The sequence below is a fragment of the Corvus kubaryi genome, unplaced genomic scaffold (assembly GCF_017639235.1).
Source record: "Corvus kubaryi isolate FWS band 111438036 unplaced genomic scaffold, C.kubaryi_AGA036_p1.0 37236, whole genome shotgun sequence".
NCBI classification, from domain to species: domain Eukaryota; kingdom Metazoa; phylum Chordata; class Aves; order Passeriformes; family Corvidae; genus Corvus; species Corvus kubaryi.
The window spans coordinates 1759453-1775795 of record NW_024581067.1 but is presented as its reverse complement, the minus strand read 5'-3'; the positions used below and the strand labels follow the sequence as shown (position 1 = coordinate 1775795).

Below are 16343 nucleotides of genomic sequence, written 5' to 3'. Positions count from 1 at the left end.
AGCGGGGCTGGAGCGGGGCTGGGGCAGGAATTGAGCGGGGATGGGGCAGGAATTGAGCGGGGCTGGGGCAGGAATTGAGCGGGGATGGAGCAGGGATGGAGCAGGGATGGAGCGGGGCTGGAGCGGGGCTGGAGCGGGGATGCAGCCGCGGCTCCGCCCGCAGTGGCCGCCCCCGTCCCGCCCCCGGAGCTCGGCGCTGATGCTGTGCCGGGCGTGGAGGGGCTCCGCGCTTCCCCATGGACGGGATCGCTGCCCTGCGGCTCCTGCTGCTGCTCGCCTGCGCCGGGCTGGGCGGCTCCGAGGACAGAAGCCCCGCGGGGAACAGGTCGGTGCCCGGGCGTGGTGGCGGAGCCGGGTGGGCGCAGGTTTCGCACGCTGTCATTCGTGCCGCGTTCACAATGCCAGGACCTGGCTGTGGTTTCCTGCCCAGGTTTGGAAACACCCGAGGTAATGCAGAAATTAATTATTTTGAAGCAGGCGGTGCGTTAGAGGTGTAACTCTGACACAGTTTTGTGAACGTGGTTTAAAATCGGGTGTTTTCTGTTGCATCTGTGCCACGTTTCATTATGTTTTAATGACTCTCACGCTGACTTTCCCTGGTCCCTGGGAAAACGGAGTTATAAATAGTGTAACAGCAAAAGAGTGTGAAAACTACTACAAGAAACACAGGCATGAAAATTTGCTACTTTTGTAGAATATTGGAAGCGTGAATTCAATATTGCAAGTGAGTGTTAAACTTACAGAATTACTGGAGATTTGGGTTTATTGTTAGTGGTGCTGCTTCACCCTCCAATGAAACACAAACAGTGAGCCCAGATCATAGCAGGGGGAAGAGGGGACCTTGTAGAGTCAAGCATGATGAAAGTGAAGGCAGCCTGAGCTGTATGAGTTGCATGATGGCCAAAGTCACCAAAAACACACAGAACAAACATGCTGGTGAAGGTCGCAGCTGCCAGTAAAATCTGTGCATTTAAGGCAAGAAGGACATGTGGTGATTTGCTTAAGCTTGTATTAGGAGATCTGGTAGCCAGTTGCTGATAAATAGTACAATATGTTTTCATTAAACAGCTTACTTGCTGCTCTCCTCTGCCAGCTCTCAGATTTCTTACTGCTCTTCTTAGTATGATTCCACTCTTTTTTTCCCCCCCCCAATCAGACCAAAATCTGACAGAGAACAAGCAGCAGAGCATTACCTGAACTTCATTGCAATAAGTGTTAACAGATGAAGTCACAATCTTGATGCCAGGGAATTAAATGGGAATTTTGCCTTATTGCAGGCACAATGGGATTGTGTCTGCACAGTGTTAATTTGGTAGAAGTACTATGAGTTCAATTTCCCTTTTTTTGTATTAAAAATGGAAGCTTGAGCTTTTGGACATCCATTAAATTGCAAATCAAACCCCAGTAATCAGTGCATTGTAAAATATTTATGGAGATCTGTCTCCCTGGATCAAATTAAATATTTGAAAACCTAAAGAGTTGTAGGTTTTGTAGGTATTTCATATTGACAGAACTTACATAGAGCCATTTAGAAGTCAGTGATGTTTTTTGTTACGATGTTTCTTAGCAGGAGCCAGCTCTTTCCCTGAACCTGGTCTCTCCAAACTTACACATTTATAGTGTTAATAACTTCACTGAAACTCCTTATGCTGAGTGTCCCTAGGACTACAAGCAGTACATTGCCCCTCAGGTGCTCCTCACCTTTCATAACTTTATTTCTAGTGCATTTGAGAGGCCACACATTATTGTCCAATTAAATATTTCATAAATTAACTGAAACCAGTTCAGCAGCCAGTGAGGAATTTTGCAGCTGGAGATTATCAGCCTGAGGGAGATGACTCTGAAATAATAGGGATACTGTTTCTGTAGATGTAGAGTGCATTTTCCCATCTGGTGCAGTTCACCAGAGTAGTAATATGAAGAAGAGAAGTGTGGACATGGCATGAAAACTGCCTGTGGCCTCCACTCCAACCCTGCTGAGTGCCAGGATTGTTCATGTGGCTCATCTGATGGGGAAAACTCTGTTTACATGGAAGTCCTCAAGAGTCTTTATCAACTTTTGCAGACAAACAAGCCAGACTCAGTTATCTTATGTAGATGGATAAAGTCATCTGATAAGAGGGAATTTACACTTCTTTATACTTATAATCTTATTTAATTGGGTTTTACATGGTGATTAGTCATTCCAGTGCTTTGTATTAGGGCTAATCCAATTTCATGTGGGTTCCTAACGTACTTGGTATGGTGAATTCAACATACAACATACATGCCTGGGTGTATCTGGGAGAGTTGTTTACCAAGTGGTAAGAGAAAATATCAGTCACCAAAACATACACCATTTGTGATCAAATGCCTTTGAAATTTCAGGGTAAGAGAGGCTGATAAAAGGGTGGTGAATTTGAAAGGCTGGTCTCTCACTCAATGTGCTAAAAGTTCTTTGCTCTGGAGAATGCTCAGTGCTAGCTGGTTCCTTTTCTCTTATACACGTAATTACCATTTTTATAATCAAAAGGGGATACGTATTTTTTAACGTGCAGTTACTTTCCAGTTTTTTACTCCCCGTCCTTCTGTTCCCATGGAACGTGCTCCAGCTGAGGACGCGCCTTTTTGGTGGAAAAGCTGCTCTTTTGGCAGCAGGGTGGCTGTCCACAGCCACCCACCCCTTCCTGCCACGGATCACACCCCCGTGACACCTCAGGGCTGAGTGTCAGAGCAGCTGACAGAGCTGATGACATCAACATCCACTCGTGCCTGCCCTGAAACTGGGACGTGATCGTGTGGCTGGCCGTGCCACTGTGGCTTGGGGAGATGGATTTCCCTTCCATGGGACTTCATGCCTTGTGCAGGAGGAGAGGAGGCAGCCAGCACTGCTAATTAGCAGAGTAATTAGCAGGAGGGCCTGGCTGGAGGCACCTGCCTCACGTGCCTGACACGGGGCTGAGCGTGTTCGCGGTGCCGTGGAACATCGTGGCGGCTCCCGGGTCACTCTGTGCTCTGCATTCCTCATGGAAACGTGAGTATTTCATCAACTGTGCACATTCATCCCTCTTGGAGTATCTTCATGCTGAAAGCAGAGACGTGACATCTCTTCCAAAGTGGCTGTGCCTACATGGGGTGTGCGGGAGCCGGGATTCCTTTTTCTTCATGGACAGTCACACATAGAGAACTAACCTTTCCTCTTCCCATAACAGCATAAAAGCCTGTCAGGGAATGGAATGAATTGCACAATTTTAGACCATTCTTCTTCCAATCCCAGTGCTGTAGTCCGAGTAGCACAGCCTGGTGATTTCCAAGCTGGAGTAACCTGCTATGAGTGCTTGATTATGCATATGGAGAGGAGATAAAAGTATAAATAAGCATGAATTGATATATAAATAGGTGCAACTAAGTATAACTAAAGTCAGAATAACTAAATAATTTACGTTAGTTTCTTTTCAGCATGCCTTGGTTTTGTAGCTATCATCATGAAAAAAATGCCCCCAAATTGCGTTTTTCAGTCGGAAGGCACAACCTGTCATGAAGAACAACCAGAAAAGACTGCATCAAATTACAAGACCCATGTTCCTAACTGTAAAACAGCCTTAGAGAGTGTTTTGTTTGAGCAAGAAAACAAGGTTTGGTCCATTGTAGCCACATCTTTTGATACCTGTGTCAAAAGCTGAATATTTCCACCCATCTCTGAAGGCTGTTTGCTGTTGGATTGAGCAGCCTCAAGCCCCTTGGAGACCCCAGCCCAGCACTAACCCTGGCACCCAAAAAACAGTGGGAGAAAGGAGGACCCACTCTGAGAGTGCTTCTTGAAGCCACGGGGGTTTCAAAGCTGCAACTGAGGACAAATCTGGTCTCTCCATATGTAAATAAAACTGTGAGATGAATTTTAAACAAAGGTGAACTTTTCTGAATGTAAGATCTTTATAAAGTTCTTTCAGCTTGGCAGCAAGCAGGGTGGGGTCTAGGCTGTCCCACTGTTTCTTGGATGCATATTTATCTGCCCTTGAGGATGCTGTGATGGAAATTAGGTTGGGTTCACTCCTTACACAGATCCCCCTGCCCAGAACCCCCTAGGGGCAGGGTTCACCCTGCTGTCCAAACACTCCCCAGGACTTTGCAATTCCAACACCTTACGTGAAATTTGCACATAAATACTGAAAACTGCTCTAATTCCTAATATTTACACGCCTGCCTTGGTGTAAGTATTTCCACAAATTTTCCTGCTGTGGTGGTTTGGAAAGGTGGTAAGAAATGGGGCAAGAGAAGAAGATGCAAGTGTGTTTCCATGTGCAGGAGGAGGTGAGGCAGCTCTGGAAGGCACTGAGGGGCACAGGCAGGGCAGGGCGTGCAGGGCGTGTGGGTTGGTGCTCACAAGAGCAAATCAATCCGCTGACATGGGATGCAGATCCCAAGGAAGCTGCTGGGGTGTGGAAAGTGCTCCTGTGACTCTTGGAGAAGAGTCTGGTGCTCAGTGAGTCCTGGTGCCTTGGACTTTGATCTTTAGGTGTCGGTGTTTGTGAATGCACTGGGCTTGAGTCTGTAGTTCAGGGAAGCAGAATGTGCTGACACCAGCTGAAGACTTCTGCCTAAGAGAGAAATCAAATGCTGACAATTTCATCAGCCTGGTAGTTGTCACTTGAGATGTTCTTCACCTGAGCCCTGCCTTGCAGCTGACTTCCATGGGATTTGTTATTGCCTGGAACCATCCAGGAGCTAACATCACATGGTGTAAAGCTGTGCTTAAGGCACGCCAACCCCCTGCTTTTGCTCTAAATCCATCGTGTTGCTTCTGATCCTCGCTGGGGAATGAGAGTGGCGCCGAGCCCTCCTTGGTTCCCCTGCTTGTGCCCTGGAACTGGCTCTGTCCGTAACCCAAAACTGACATCCCATGGAACGGGACAAGAGGGGTAGTGAGGCCTTTTGTCAGCATGGTAAGGACATGGGAGTGCCTGTCAGGGCTGGTTCACCTGAGTGATCTCTGAAAATGAGACATTTTTAGCCTGGGTACTGCAGCTTTGGGATAATTTTTCCTGTTCCCGTGGCACTCACCAGCCAAGGACCTGAGTTACCCTTGGAATGTTTGCTGGAGTGAAGCAGCAACAGGAGCTTTCAGCACTAAACTTGCTGCAGACTTTAAAACCAGATGCTGCACAATTAATCTTTTTCTCCTCTCTCCTAGTTCACATGAATTTTCAGATCAAGATTCTCTCCAGAGAAATGGTAAGGCTTTTAGTGGGCTGAATCCCTGGGTGCTGGTTCTATTAGTGTGGCTGTAGAAGATTTCATTCCCAGATGTTCCTTCTCTTGGCATTGGTGACTCTTCTGTCACATATTTTGTTAAGGCATGACTCTCTTGAAAAAATAGCCTTTAAAGGGTAAAAATCCTTTAACGGATTTACCTGTTAAAAAAAATTATTACTGTCCAACTCTGAGATGCAGTGAGAATGTGGAAGGAAAAGGCATTCACCTTTTTTTAAATCAGATGAAAACAGGGTTAAATGTTTGAAGGATGGAGCTGTGAGAGTGCCCATGAAATGATCTGTGCTTGTGGAACTTCACCCTCCTGGCGAGCAGGAGGGGTGGGATATCCTGGCATGTCAGGGGTATTTGTCACAACTTCCTGTCCCTGGCAGTGCAGGGAGAGAAGTTCCCAGCACAGTTACCACACTTTTGCCAGGCAATTCAGCACATACCCTTTGATGAATTTGCTGTGCGAAGAAAAAAGCAGCTTTTGTTGTATTTGAGGTGAATAAATACAGATATAGACTGAATCCTGTAATTTTGGGGCACTGGAGTTCCTCCCAGCGAGGGTGACAAGGTGTCCAGTGAGAAGAAGAGGAACTGTGGTGAACAAGAAAGGTAAATTAGAAAATACATATCCTGAAGGCAGTATTTGCTGGAAGTCAAGTGATTTCCAAGGCAAAATCTGTAATTCTGACATACACATTTTGTGCAGGGATAATTATTGTTTGCGTAAGAATGTGCAAAAATTTTATAACTGATTGGGTGTTTATAACGTGCTAGTACTGAAATGACACCCCTTCTTCTGCAGGTCAGCATTACAGTGGTGGTGTGAAGCCAAAGTTCAATGTCAATCGAGTGGCGATGGCACAGGTAACGCCTGGAGGACCAGATCTGTGAAGCCTTTTCACAGCACATTTAGATCCTTCAGCTTACACTGCTGAATTAAATTGGTTTTCACTTGTTTACAAGAGACAGCCAGCAAACCCATCTAAAACACTGTGGTACAGTTCTGCTTCAACACCTGTACGAAATATTCTCTGCTTTTCTGAGGACTGAGGTGACGCCTCAGGTGCTGTTGTTGGTGCTGGCTGACCATGGGTTTGGGCACAGGATCTGTCTGAAAGGACAAAATCCTTCTATCCATATCCTGTACAATGGCATTTGACTGCTGTGACCAGTCTTGTGCCTCTACCAGTTGGTACTGAAGGAAGAGCTGCAGCAAAACTTCAGGTTTTTGGTGGGAGATTTTTTCCTGAGACCAGGCTGTAGGTCTTGTCAAAAACTGAGCATAAAAGGCTTCCTCACCAAAAGAAGCTTACCAATATAAGTAATGTGTTGAATAAATCTCTCTCATATGAACCTCTGAGCAGACAGCCACTCAGCACATTTCCTGAGCATGATCTTGCCTTGCTTTCAGCTTGTTGCTGTCAGCACTTACTAATTTTAATCCTCAAACATCCTTGTGCCATATGTAAGGTCCAGTATCAAAAGGGATCTGTCGGGGTCTGAGCTGAGAGTTATGATTTGCTAATCTGAAAAACACACACACAGAATCTCTCTTTAAGCCCAGACAAAACCTTGGGGCTTAACTGTGTCCCTTCTGGAGCCTGGTAAGATGCTGTTTATGCCTGGGATTCAGAAAACCTCTCCTGTTTTGACGTGAACTTGCAATCATATGACATGCTAAAAGCAGCCATGCAGGTGTGGTGTGTGTTATCCCACTCAGATAGGACAGAGATAGGGCCTGGAAATTTGAGTGTGAAATGTGAAAATGGAAGTTAAATTCTTTAGTTCTTTCTGAGCCCTGAGTCAAATTGTCTTGCCTGACAGTCAAAGTGTCTTTTGCCATGAAATTTGGCTTGTAAGGGATGGCAGTTTCCTGCTGCCTGCAGATGACCTGGAAGCTGCAGTCCCTGGGTTTTTAGCCTTGCAGCTGACTTTGTAAAAATAGGGATCCATACTTGATCCATCCCCTTCTGCAGCAGGTATTTCCCTGATTTTAAAGCCATGGTGAGCCAAGCTGCTTGCAGGTAGTGGTAAACTCGGACATTTCTCTCAGCTGGACAGCTGCCCAGTGTGCTTCCAGCATGGTAGGCTGTGTCCTTGCACAACCTGAGTCCTTTCCAGGGTGCTGAAGCAATTCTTAGAGCTGTCCTAGAGAGTCTTCTGCTGGGAGGAGCACCTTGTGGTTCTTGCTTTGCCTCAGCCCTTCTGTGCTGTCCTGGATGTTCTGTGATGTGTTCTGGGGAGATGGCAACTCCTGCAATCACATCTTCTGATGGAAATCTCTTGTGTGGTCCCTCAGGTTGTCAGCTACAACTTGAGTGAGGGAGGACAGTGGGAAGGAGCACCCTGGAGGCCGTTCCCCCACAGCCACTACAGCCCCCTCAACGTCACCGTCAATGGCACCCCCTGCATCCTGTTCTGGGCCAAGAGGATCACGATCAGGTTTGAAAACCACACCCAGCTGGATTTGACAGAGAAGACCTTCGGTGTCCGCGCCACCGTGGACCTTGGGGACTCAAACTGCAGCGAGGACAGTGCCATGTAAGGGGAATGCTGCTCTGCTGGTGGAACTGGGGCCAGATAACCGCTCTGGGCAGTGTGTGTGGGGGAACAGACCTTGCAGAGCCCCAGGCTCTTTCTGGTAATGTCCTGCCATGGCAGGCAGCGGGGGGTGTGTAGATAAGCACAGCCTTTCGTGGACACACATAATTCAGTTGTTGCACTGCTGTGGTTCCTCCTTAGCAGCCAGCTTTGCTCTCAGTGCCCGTGGGGCTGAAGCTGTTGGTCTCTTCAGTCTCCAACTGTTTTACACAGCTGCTTGTGGGGTTGCATATAGGAGAAGGTTTCACAAAGGATGTCTGGACTTCGGGCGGCTCTCTTGAAAGCTGTTTATTGCATAGGCGAAGTTACAGCAGCTCAGGGAGTGCGTATCCAGAGCCAGCCCTACAGCTGCCAGCTCCAGCTGTGGACATACCTGAAGCCGCTTTCTGTTCAAGTTACAAAGCATTCTAGACTTTTCTTTGCAGAGTATCTTAACAACCAAGAAGCACCATACCCAATACCTTTACATTTGCCTATAGCCTATCATAGCTACTACCATCACCATATTCTAGTCATTATTATCCAATCACAAGAGTGAGTTACAATTTAAGCTTACAGTGGAAAATTCTTAGACCTTTCTTCTTCTTGCTACATCAACATTTCTTGTTTGCCTGCCATATCTTTCTTTTTGGTAAAGACACGTTTTCTATTTACTTATGCTCTTCTTGAGACTTACTTACGTGGTGAAAAACATGTCTTTGTTTGTAGTCACATACCTTTGTCCTGCTCCTAAAAATCTCCTTCCAACTCATCTCCAACCTTTGCCTTCTCAGTTATTCAGTGGTCAGTGTTTCAGCAAAACATCTTTTACTCTGTACCAAAACTTGCTTCCATTTCTACCTCATCCCCAGTTTCTACATTCACAGACCTTTCTGCCAAGCCTACATACCTGTGAATCTTTCTACCAAACTTTCATCCTCCCCAACAGTTGCAGAGAGGATCCTGTGCTGAATGGGGGGCTTAGGTGCTGTGCATCACTGATTATCCCTTCATTATCCTGGGGTGTGTGCCAGCAGTGCTGCACAGGGTGCAGGGCTGTGTTTGGATGGTCACCCCAAATCCCAAGCTGTGATCCGTGAGGTGCTGGACACAAAGAGTGGGTTCATCACAGGTCTGCATGTGGCACAAGAGTGTCTGAAAACCTGACCTCTGCACACCAGTCACTAATTTCCTCAGTATGAACAGAATTCAGCAGCTTTGCTAAGTGTTTCTCACCCTGAGTGAGAAGCATTCAGCAAAATTTTGCTTTTTATGTTTCTTACCCTGAGTGAGAGACAAATATTAACCGCACTGCATCCCAAATCCTCCAGTGTCTTGGCTGTCCTAGGAAGGCAGGTGGTATTTTATTTCCTTTGCCACATGCCTGCTTGCTCCTCTTCCCCCATGCAGTGTACTGGCTCATGGCTCACACCAGATTCCACTCCGGGAGGCCTAAAAATCAGGAGGGAGATTCCTGATTGAACATGAGCACTGATTCTGCCCCACAAAGGGAGTTTAAACCTGTAATGACACACACAGCAATAACAATAGCATGACCAATCCCAACAGTTTCACTTCTATACAACAACTCACCTGTACATCTAAATATGTTTTCACAGAAAAGTAGGTGTTACCTCTTTCTGATTGTACAGCACAAGGTGCACAGGCATTTTGGTGAGGTTCCTAGAAAACTGAAAGTGAAGTTGAGAAAGAACCCAGGATTTTTGCCTATAGCATCATAATATTCAACAAGGCAGTCTGAATAATACATCATCAGCATGGGAACTAATCCAGCACTGTTTTGACAGGCAGAGGTACAGAATGGAATAAAAATATGTTAAATATAAACAGTGATGGCAAGCATTCCTCCCTCTCTTCTGGCCTATGATTGGGAAATAGTCTGATTAGAAATTATCGTAACCTAATAGAAAATATACTAAGGCAAAATTAGGGGTTTTAAAACACAGAGAATGGTATCAGATATAATAATCCAAGCTGCATAGTTTTTTTACTTGAATTCCACATTTGCCTGCGCTTAATCCTCAACTGTCTCTGATTTCCCTTTGTAATAAAGCAAGGGAATGTCTGGATTCAGTGTCCTGTCTTATGGGACCAGTGTTACCCAAGAAGTGTAGATCACCTGTGAAATTGTAGGGCTAGCTGTTTGCTGTGGTTCTGTTTGTTTGGTTTCTATTATTTTTTGTTTGTGTGTTTGTTTGGTCTTTGTTTTTTTGTTTAGGTTTGTTTTGGGGTTCTGTTTGTTTGGTTTTTGTTTGGTTTGTTTTTGTTTTTGAAAATATCCTTCCACTTTAATTTTGGAAGTCTTTCAGAATTGGCATGTTTCCACAACATTTTGTTTTTGTCTTATGTGAACAATGCAGGTTTTAAGAGGCAAAATATTAATTCTAAGCAATAAGAATATATTCCACTTAATCATGTATTACATTAATTAACCTGATAGGGCTTTCACTTTATTAAAGCTTAGGTGCCCAAGGCTTTGCAGAGCTGCCTCACAGCCAGGGCATATGTGTGGCGGTAAGGAAGGACTGTGGAAACCTGAACCCTTCCATCTGCTTTCCTTTATGCTCTGATATTTACAAAGATGAGGACAAGGTGTCTGGTTACACTTTCTGATGACAGGCAGGGGTGATGCTTGCCTGAGATGTCATGGCTTGAGAAGGAGAACAGATATCCACTGGGCCTAATTATCAGCTAAGGTGGGAAGCAGTGGGATTGAGTTGTGTTGGAAGTTAAACATGAATTTCTCTTCTTTCTGGGGAGTCTGGGCCTCATTCCAATTAGCAGGTGAGCAGGTGTATTTCACTGGGGGAATATTTAATCCTTTCAGGTTTTTTCCCCACTGACTTTAAGGGTAGGCTGAGCAAAAAATTCCATGTATGACTGAGCTTAATCTTTTGTGCTGCTCTTTTCTCTGAAGGTTTCTGAATTTCTTTCCTATCCTGATGTTACTTGCTTTTTGACCTAGACTTTCCCTGAAGTTTGGTGACATTGGCAATCTAAAGGGACTTGTTATCAGGTAAGTTTATATAATAAAACCTTCACCAGATAATAACATGTTAACATACATTGTTACAGAGTTGCTTGGGGAATTAAAGAGAATTTGTTTGAGCAAAAATAATGTGAGAGAAACTCCTGTATAATTGAAACACCTGCATTCAGTATGTCTGTCTGTCACCTGCCTTATTTTATTAAGGCATTTCTTCTTCTACATTGACTTTTCCACTCCTGGAAAAGTTTGGTTCATCTCTTTTGTGTAGAATCTTCCCATGTCTGAGATTTTAGCTAAGCCTTGCTGATTAAATACAGACTGGGCATCACACTGTGACTTACTTTATGTTTGCTTCTTGTTGATAGATGAAAACAGCATTTCTTGGTGAGTGACTTTCCATACCCCTGGTGGAGGTACAATACCAGTGTTGCATTCCTATTTTCCCCACTAATTAGGCAAAATCCCCTCATATTCTTCCTGCTTTGTGGCAGAACAGCAAACTCCTTCAGCTGCCACAACGAACAACCTCAAATCACAGAATCCCAGGGCATCTGGGGTTGGAAGGGACCTCTGGAGCTCATCCAGTCCAAGGGATGGTCCCTGCCCAGGCAGGGTCCCCTGGAGCAGTGGCACAGGAACGTGTCCAGCTGGCCTTGGGATGTCTCCAGAGAGGGACACTCCAGACCCTCCCTGGGCAGCTGTTCCAGGCCTCTGCCCCTCCATGGAAAGCTGTCCCTCACTTTCCAGACTCCACGGAAGGAGCAGGAGCTCATTCTGATATAAACTGGCCATGCCAGCAAGTGTCCTAAGGTTGTTCAATTTAACAGCTGCAATCCCCCGACTCATTTTCTTACTTGCCTCTCCTCCAACATCTCCAGGCTCTTGTTAACTACCAGCTACTACCAGCTGTCTGTCCAGAACTGGTTCAGCTTGCACAGGCTGCAGCTCCTGTACAACCACTCAGTGCAGGCGACGTTCAACGCCACGGGGATCCACGCGCCGGCCAGTTACTCCTTCCACTGCGAGCACGTCAGCAGCCTGCAGAGATACCATGCCCTGCTCGTGCCCAGCTCTGCAAACGACCTCTCCCAGCTCTGGGAGGTCACTTTCATTGACTTCCAGGTGATGCCATGGGCTGAAGCCAAATGGATCCCATGGGTAGATTCGGGGGAAGGTTTGCCCTTCTGTGCCAAGGAAAGATGGTCACCTTCCATGAGCAAGTTTACACTTGTTCCTGACGTGGAACACGAAATAGAAACTGAGACTTTCCCTGTCAAAGGACATTAAGGGCTATTTTTTGTAGTCTTTCTGGTTGTGTTCCCTCTAGTGGGGAGTGAGTTTAGTTTCATTGTTCTGAGCGGAGCTCTCACACCTGGCATCAGTAACAGCACCACACACCCAGGCATGGGATTCATCTCACTTCACTTTTGATGCCGAGGAATTTTAACCCTGTGCCCTGATTACAGTCACCCCAGCCTGCCTCTAAAGCCACTGGATAATTCCTCTGACCCATCTTAAGTCCTTATTTTAGGATAAGATTAATAATCTTCTGGAAGTGCCAATTCTTCTGTGTTTGACAGTGAGGGAGCCTAAGATGGCAGGACTAAGTTGTCTTGCTTTTAGATACCAGAGTCAGAGGGCATGAGGAGCTGAAAAAGGGAGTGAAAAAAGCTAATCCCCTTCTCTCACCCTGTGAAAAATGTCCATGGACTGATTTAGTAGAGCAGACAGTCAATTCTCTGCGTGCCAGTGTGGTAAAATCCATATCAGAACTGAAGCCACGAGTAAAACTCGTTGGTGTTTTCCACAGCTGGGGGCAGCCTCCTGTAGTTTAGCTGGTTTGCTGCCATGTACCACCCATGTGGAACTGGTGAGGAAAACCTTTATACTAGGGCAGGCACGTGGGAATATTTCCTGGTTTGTCGTGTCGAAGTTTGTGCACTCTGAAGCAGAGACTCTGGGGACTCTCAACAACTGGTGCTGGAGATGCACAGTTAACATGAAAGGTACCACACCTGCAGTTCAATATTGCTGGGCCAACAAAGAGTGAGCGTGGAAGATTTTGTTTGAAACACAGCTGCAAATCCTTTGGGCAGCAGAGTGGAGGGGATTAGAATAGCTGGCAGTTCCAGAAGACTGACCTGGATAAACTCTGAGCATTAACTCCAGCTATCAGTGGGAGACACAAATTTGCCGTGTGCAGGTGTTAAATTAGAAAATCTTACTGCCGTCAGGAGAAAATTAACAAAGGACCAGTACTTTATTTAACATGATCCCTCTTGTTCTCTCTGTAGATTCAAGGTTTTAACGTTCAAGAAGGACATTTTGCCTACGCCAGAGACTGTGCATCCTTCTTCTCCCCTGCAATCCTGATGGGGTTGGTGATGTCCCTGATTCTGCTGCTGGTCCTGGCCTATGCTCTGCACATGCTCATCCACCTGAAATCTCTCGACAGGCACTACGAGTGCAAGGCTTCTCCTGCCTATTTTGCACAGATGAAAGACAATGACATGGGGGATGAGAAGGAGCCACTGAGAAGCAGTGGGAGTGAGTCCTATGAACTTAGAAACCAACAGTTCAGTAAAATCTATATTTAGCAGTGTGTGTCTCAGTGAAACGAGGTATTTTCTTCTTCTGGCACTGTTGTACGTAGTCTGCGCAGGTTTTTTACCAGCTGATGAAAGGAAAAGTAGGTGACAGATTGTTTAGCCAGTTATTCACTGATAATCATCTCAGATGCCTTAGGAAAGAAGGTGAGAAAAAAAATTCCGTTGTGGGTAAGAGATATCCATGTTGTGGGACTTTACTCCTGTAGCAAAAAGCCAAAATGCAGAGCTCTTCACCCAGCTTACCAAGCCTTGAGGAGAGAATCAGTAATGAACACCTTGCAATTCAATAAAGGTTAAAACCCCCCACAAACCAAACTCTTTGCTTATTCTTTGAGAAGGCGAGGTTTACCCTTATTCTGTATTTGCTCTGTGTCCTGACAAAACAGCATCAGTTTCTTTCTCAGGATGTGCTTTCCTTTTATTTCCCGAGTTACATCCCCTCCTTTTTGTCCCCATAAACTCCCTTTCCTGCTTTAGAATCTTCAGGGCCACATAGGCTGCGTTTTTATCCGCTGCACAGATGAAATAGTGGCTGCAGGACAGCAGCATCCTGGTACTTCCCTGTGTCTAAGCTGGAGGTTTGCCCCAAGGATCTGATGGGAAAACTCCAGACATCTGGTCACAAAGGCTTACCCTCAACATCTCGGCTCAGCTCCCTGCCAGGAGATGGATTATGAGCCATCCTGTAATTCAAGGTTAACTTCTTTTCTACCAAATCCCATCAGTCTCCCTTGGGGACTTCAGCTGAATGGAGATTTGCAGATGGAAAATACATATAAACAGAGAGGTGGAAGCTGCCAGCAGTGAGAAGAGTACTGTGATATGATTTTCACTGCTGGTTCTAAGAGTTTAGGGTACTGCTGCCCCACTCATCCTTTTTTCTGGTAGAGGCAAAGTTTGGGAACTCCAGATTAGCCATAATTTGGCCCTGATTTCTAGCAAGTAAGAACACAGCAATGTTCTTAGCCCTGTAAGTGCTTTTATGTTACAAGTAATGGAAACCCCAGCATGATTGAAAATCAATCAAAACCAGATTTGCAAGCAAACACATTTTTTATTTTAGATTACAGAATTAGTTACTTGTTTGTAGCCTTTGAAAATTATACTGCAGTTGTCTTAAAACACCTTGAGAGATGTCCAAAGACATCCTGTTTACTAGAACAGGTGTCACACAGACTAGCTGTGGAGTCCTAAGTGGTTAGTTCATCTAGGAAGGCACTTCAGATGGAAAAAAAATGTATCTTTGACACATAACCAGGTGTAATACAAAAGCTTTTGAGAGCTTGCCAAGGCTGCCTGTGGCCAGTTGCTGCCAAACTTTTGTCTGTTCCACGAAGGGAGCAAGCTAAAGCAAGAATGCCTGGGAACCTGAGTGAGGCTGGCACGAGAAGGTGAGAGTTAAACACTGCCCAGGCTGGTCCCTGTGCTGCACACAGAGCTGGCAGAGGTGTCTGGTGCTGGACAGAGCTCAGGGGTCCAGTGCTACACAGGAGATGCTCCTCGTGATCTGGAGAGCTGTGCCAGCTTGGACAAATCTGGAGGAAATATCCCTTGGTAGAAGGCAGGTTACAACCATTCCTCCCCCACCAGGTTCGGGAAAAAAGAAATTTTCCTCAGAGGAAAGTGAAAGAGATAAAAACTATTTATTTAACAAACACACAGGAAAAGGATAATGATGCTAAATAATAAAACCTCTTGCTGTGGAGAGAAACCTGTGAGGATTTCAGAGTCCTTCCGTTGGTGTGTTGTCTCTCCTCCTCCTGGGAGCTGGGTCGGTGTGGGTTCACCTCCGGGGCCATGGTAGAAAATTCTCCCGGTGTGTTCTGATGTTGAAACAGTCCAGAAGAGAAGAATGGAAAAACCCAAAGTCCCAGGGAAACAATGTTCAACTCTTGGTCTCCCTCTGGAGAAAAGGAGCTGAAAGCAGGAGGATGCAGAGGAGTGTGTGTATCTCTGTGTCCTTGAACAAACTGCTTTGAAAAGTTCGCTTGGTTTTTTCCCTCCCCCCTCTTGGGCTCAGTCTAAAGGCACAGAAAGGCACAAAATTCATTTCTGGGCGTAGAGCAATGATTGGGGATACAACATCATAAAGTCACCCCAAGACAAGAGCAGGGCTGTCCTGCCTGGGGCTGAGGAAATAAAAACCTGGCCCTGCTCAGTGGCAGCCTGAGTGTCAAAGTTGCTGCAAGTCGCTGATGTGAAATCCTCAGCCGGCAGAGCTGCACTTCCCAAGCCCCCGGTTCTTGAGGCACAAGGGCATCTCTCCCTCCCCCAGAGGTCATTTCTCCTTCTGGCTGGTGTCTGATGGTGCTGCCAGGGTAATTCTGACCTGTCATGTCCTTGCATGGTTTCACACTGTTGCTGTGAGAGGTTCTACAGGACTGAGATTGGGAATAAGGGAATTTCCCCTCTGGTCCTCTCCCTCACTCCTTGCACCCTTTTCCAACCCAGCTGTTCCCTTTGCTTTACCTCGGTTTTCAGGGTGACTATCTGCAGGCTTTGTGCTCGAGAGGCTCAGCACTGCAAATCTCCAGCATGTGCCAGTCCAGATTTTGTGGTGCAGAATTTCAAGACTTGTGTGTGTTTGTGTCTCTTCCAGGCCCTCCTGAACAAGAGACAGTCATTTGTACCTGATAACTTACACGGAAAACTTCAGAAGTAGAAGTGGGAATGCAGATAAAAATTTTTTAAAAATTACCAAGAAAAAAATTTTTTCTTTCCAATTATCAGCTTTTTCTAAACCATGGGATGACTGGGATATCCTGGGGAAAGGAGTACACATAGGAGTTATCTCTGCTGTGACTTTCTGTGTTGCAGCTCTGCCTGGCAGTGGCAGGTAATGCTCCTCTGCCAGGTATCCTCTGTATCATCACAATCCTACTCAAATGACAGAAGGATTTAGA

The 16343-nt window shown here is 45.9% G+C and overlaps 1 protein-coding gene across 2 annotated transcripts; it reads left to right on the top strand.

Annotated features, from left to right (window-relative positions):
* The first annotated feature begins 155 nt into the window (after positions 1–155).
* On the top strand, positions 156–13750 carry LOC121662174 (V-type proton ATPase subunit S1-like protein). Of its 2 annotated transcripts, none has more exons than XM_042023057.1 (7): positions 156–325; positions 5171–5211; positions 6044–6105; positions 7541–7782; positions 10808–10858; positions 11710–11953; positions 13126–13750. In XM_042023057.1, exons 1-7 carry the CDS (start codon positions 237–239, stop codon positions 13426–13428), a joined length of 1032 nt encoding a protein of 343 aa, XP_041878991.1. In that variant the 5' UTR covers positions 156–236; the 3' UTR covers positions 13429–13750. The 2 variants fall into 2 exon arrangements, with proteins under 2 accessions (XP_041878991.1, XP_041878992.1); XM_042023058.1 differs by lacking the exon at positions 156–325 and adding an exon at positions 2602–3013.
* Positions 13751–16343: the final 2593 nt, after the last annotated feature.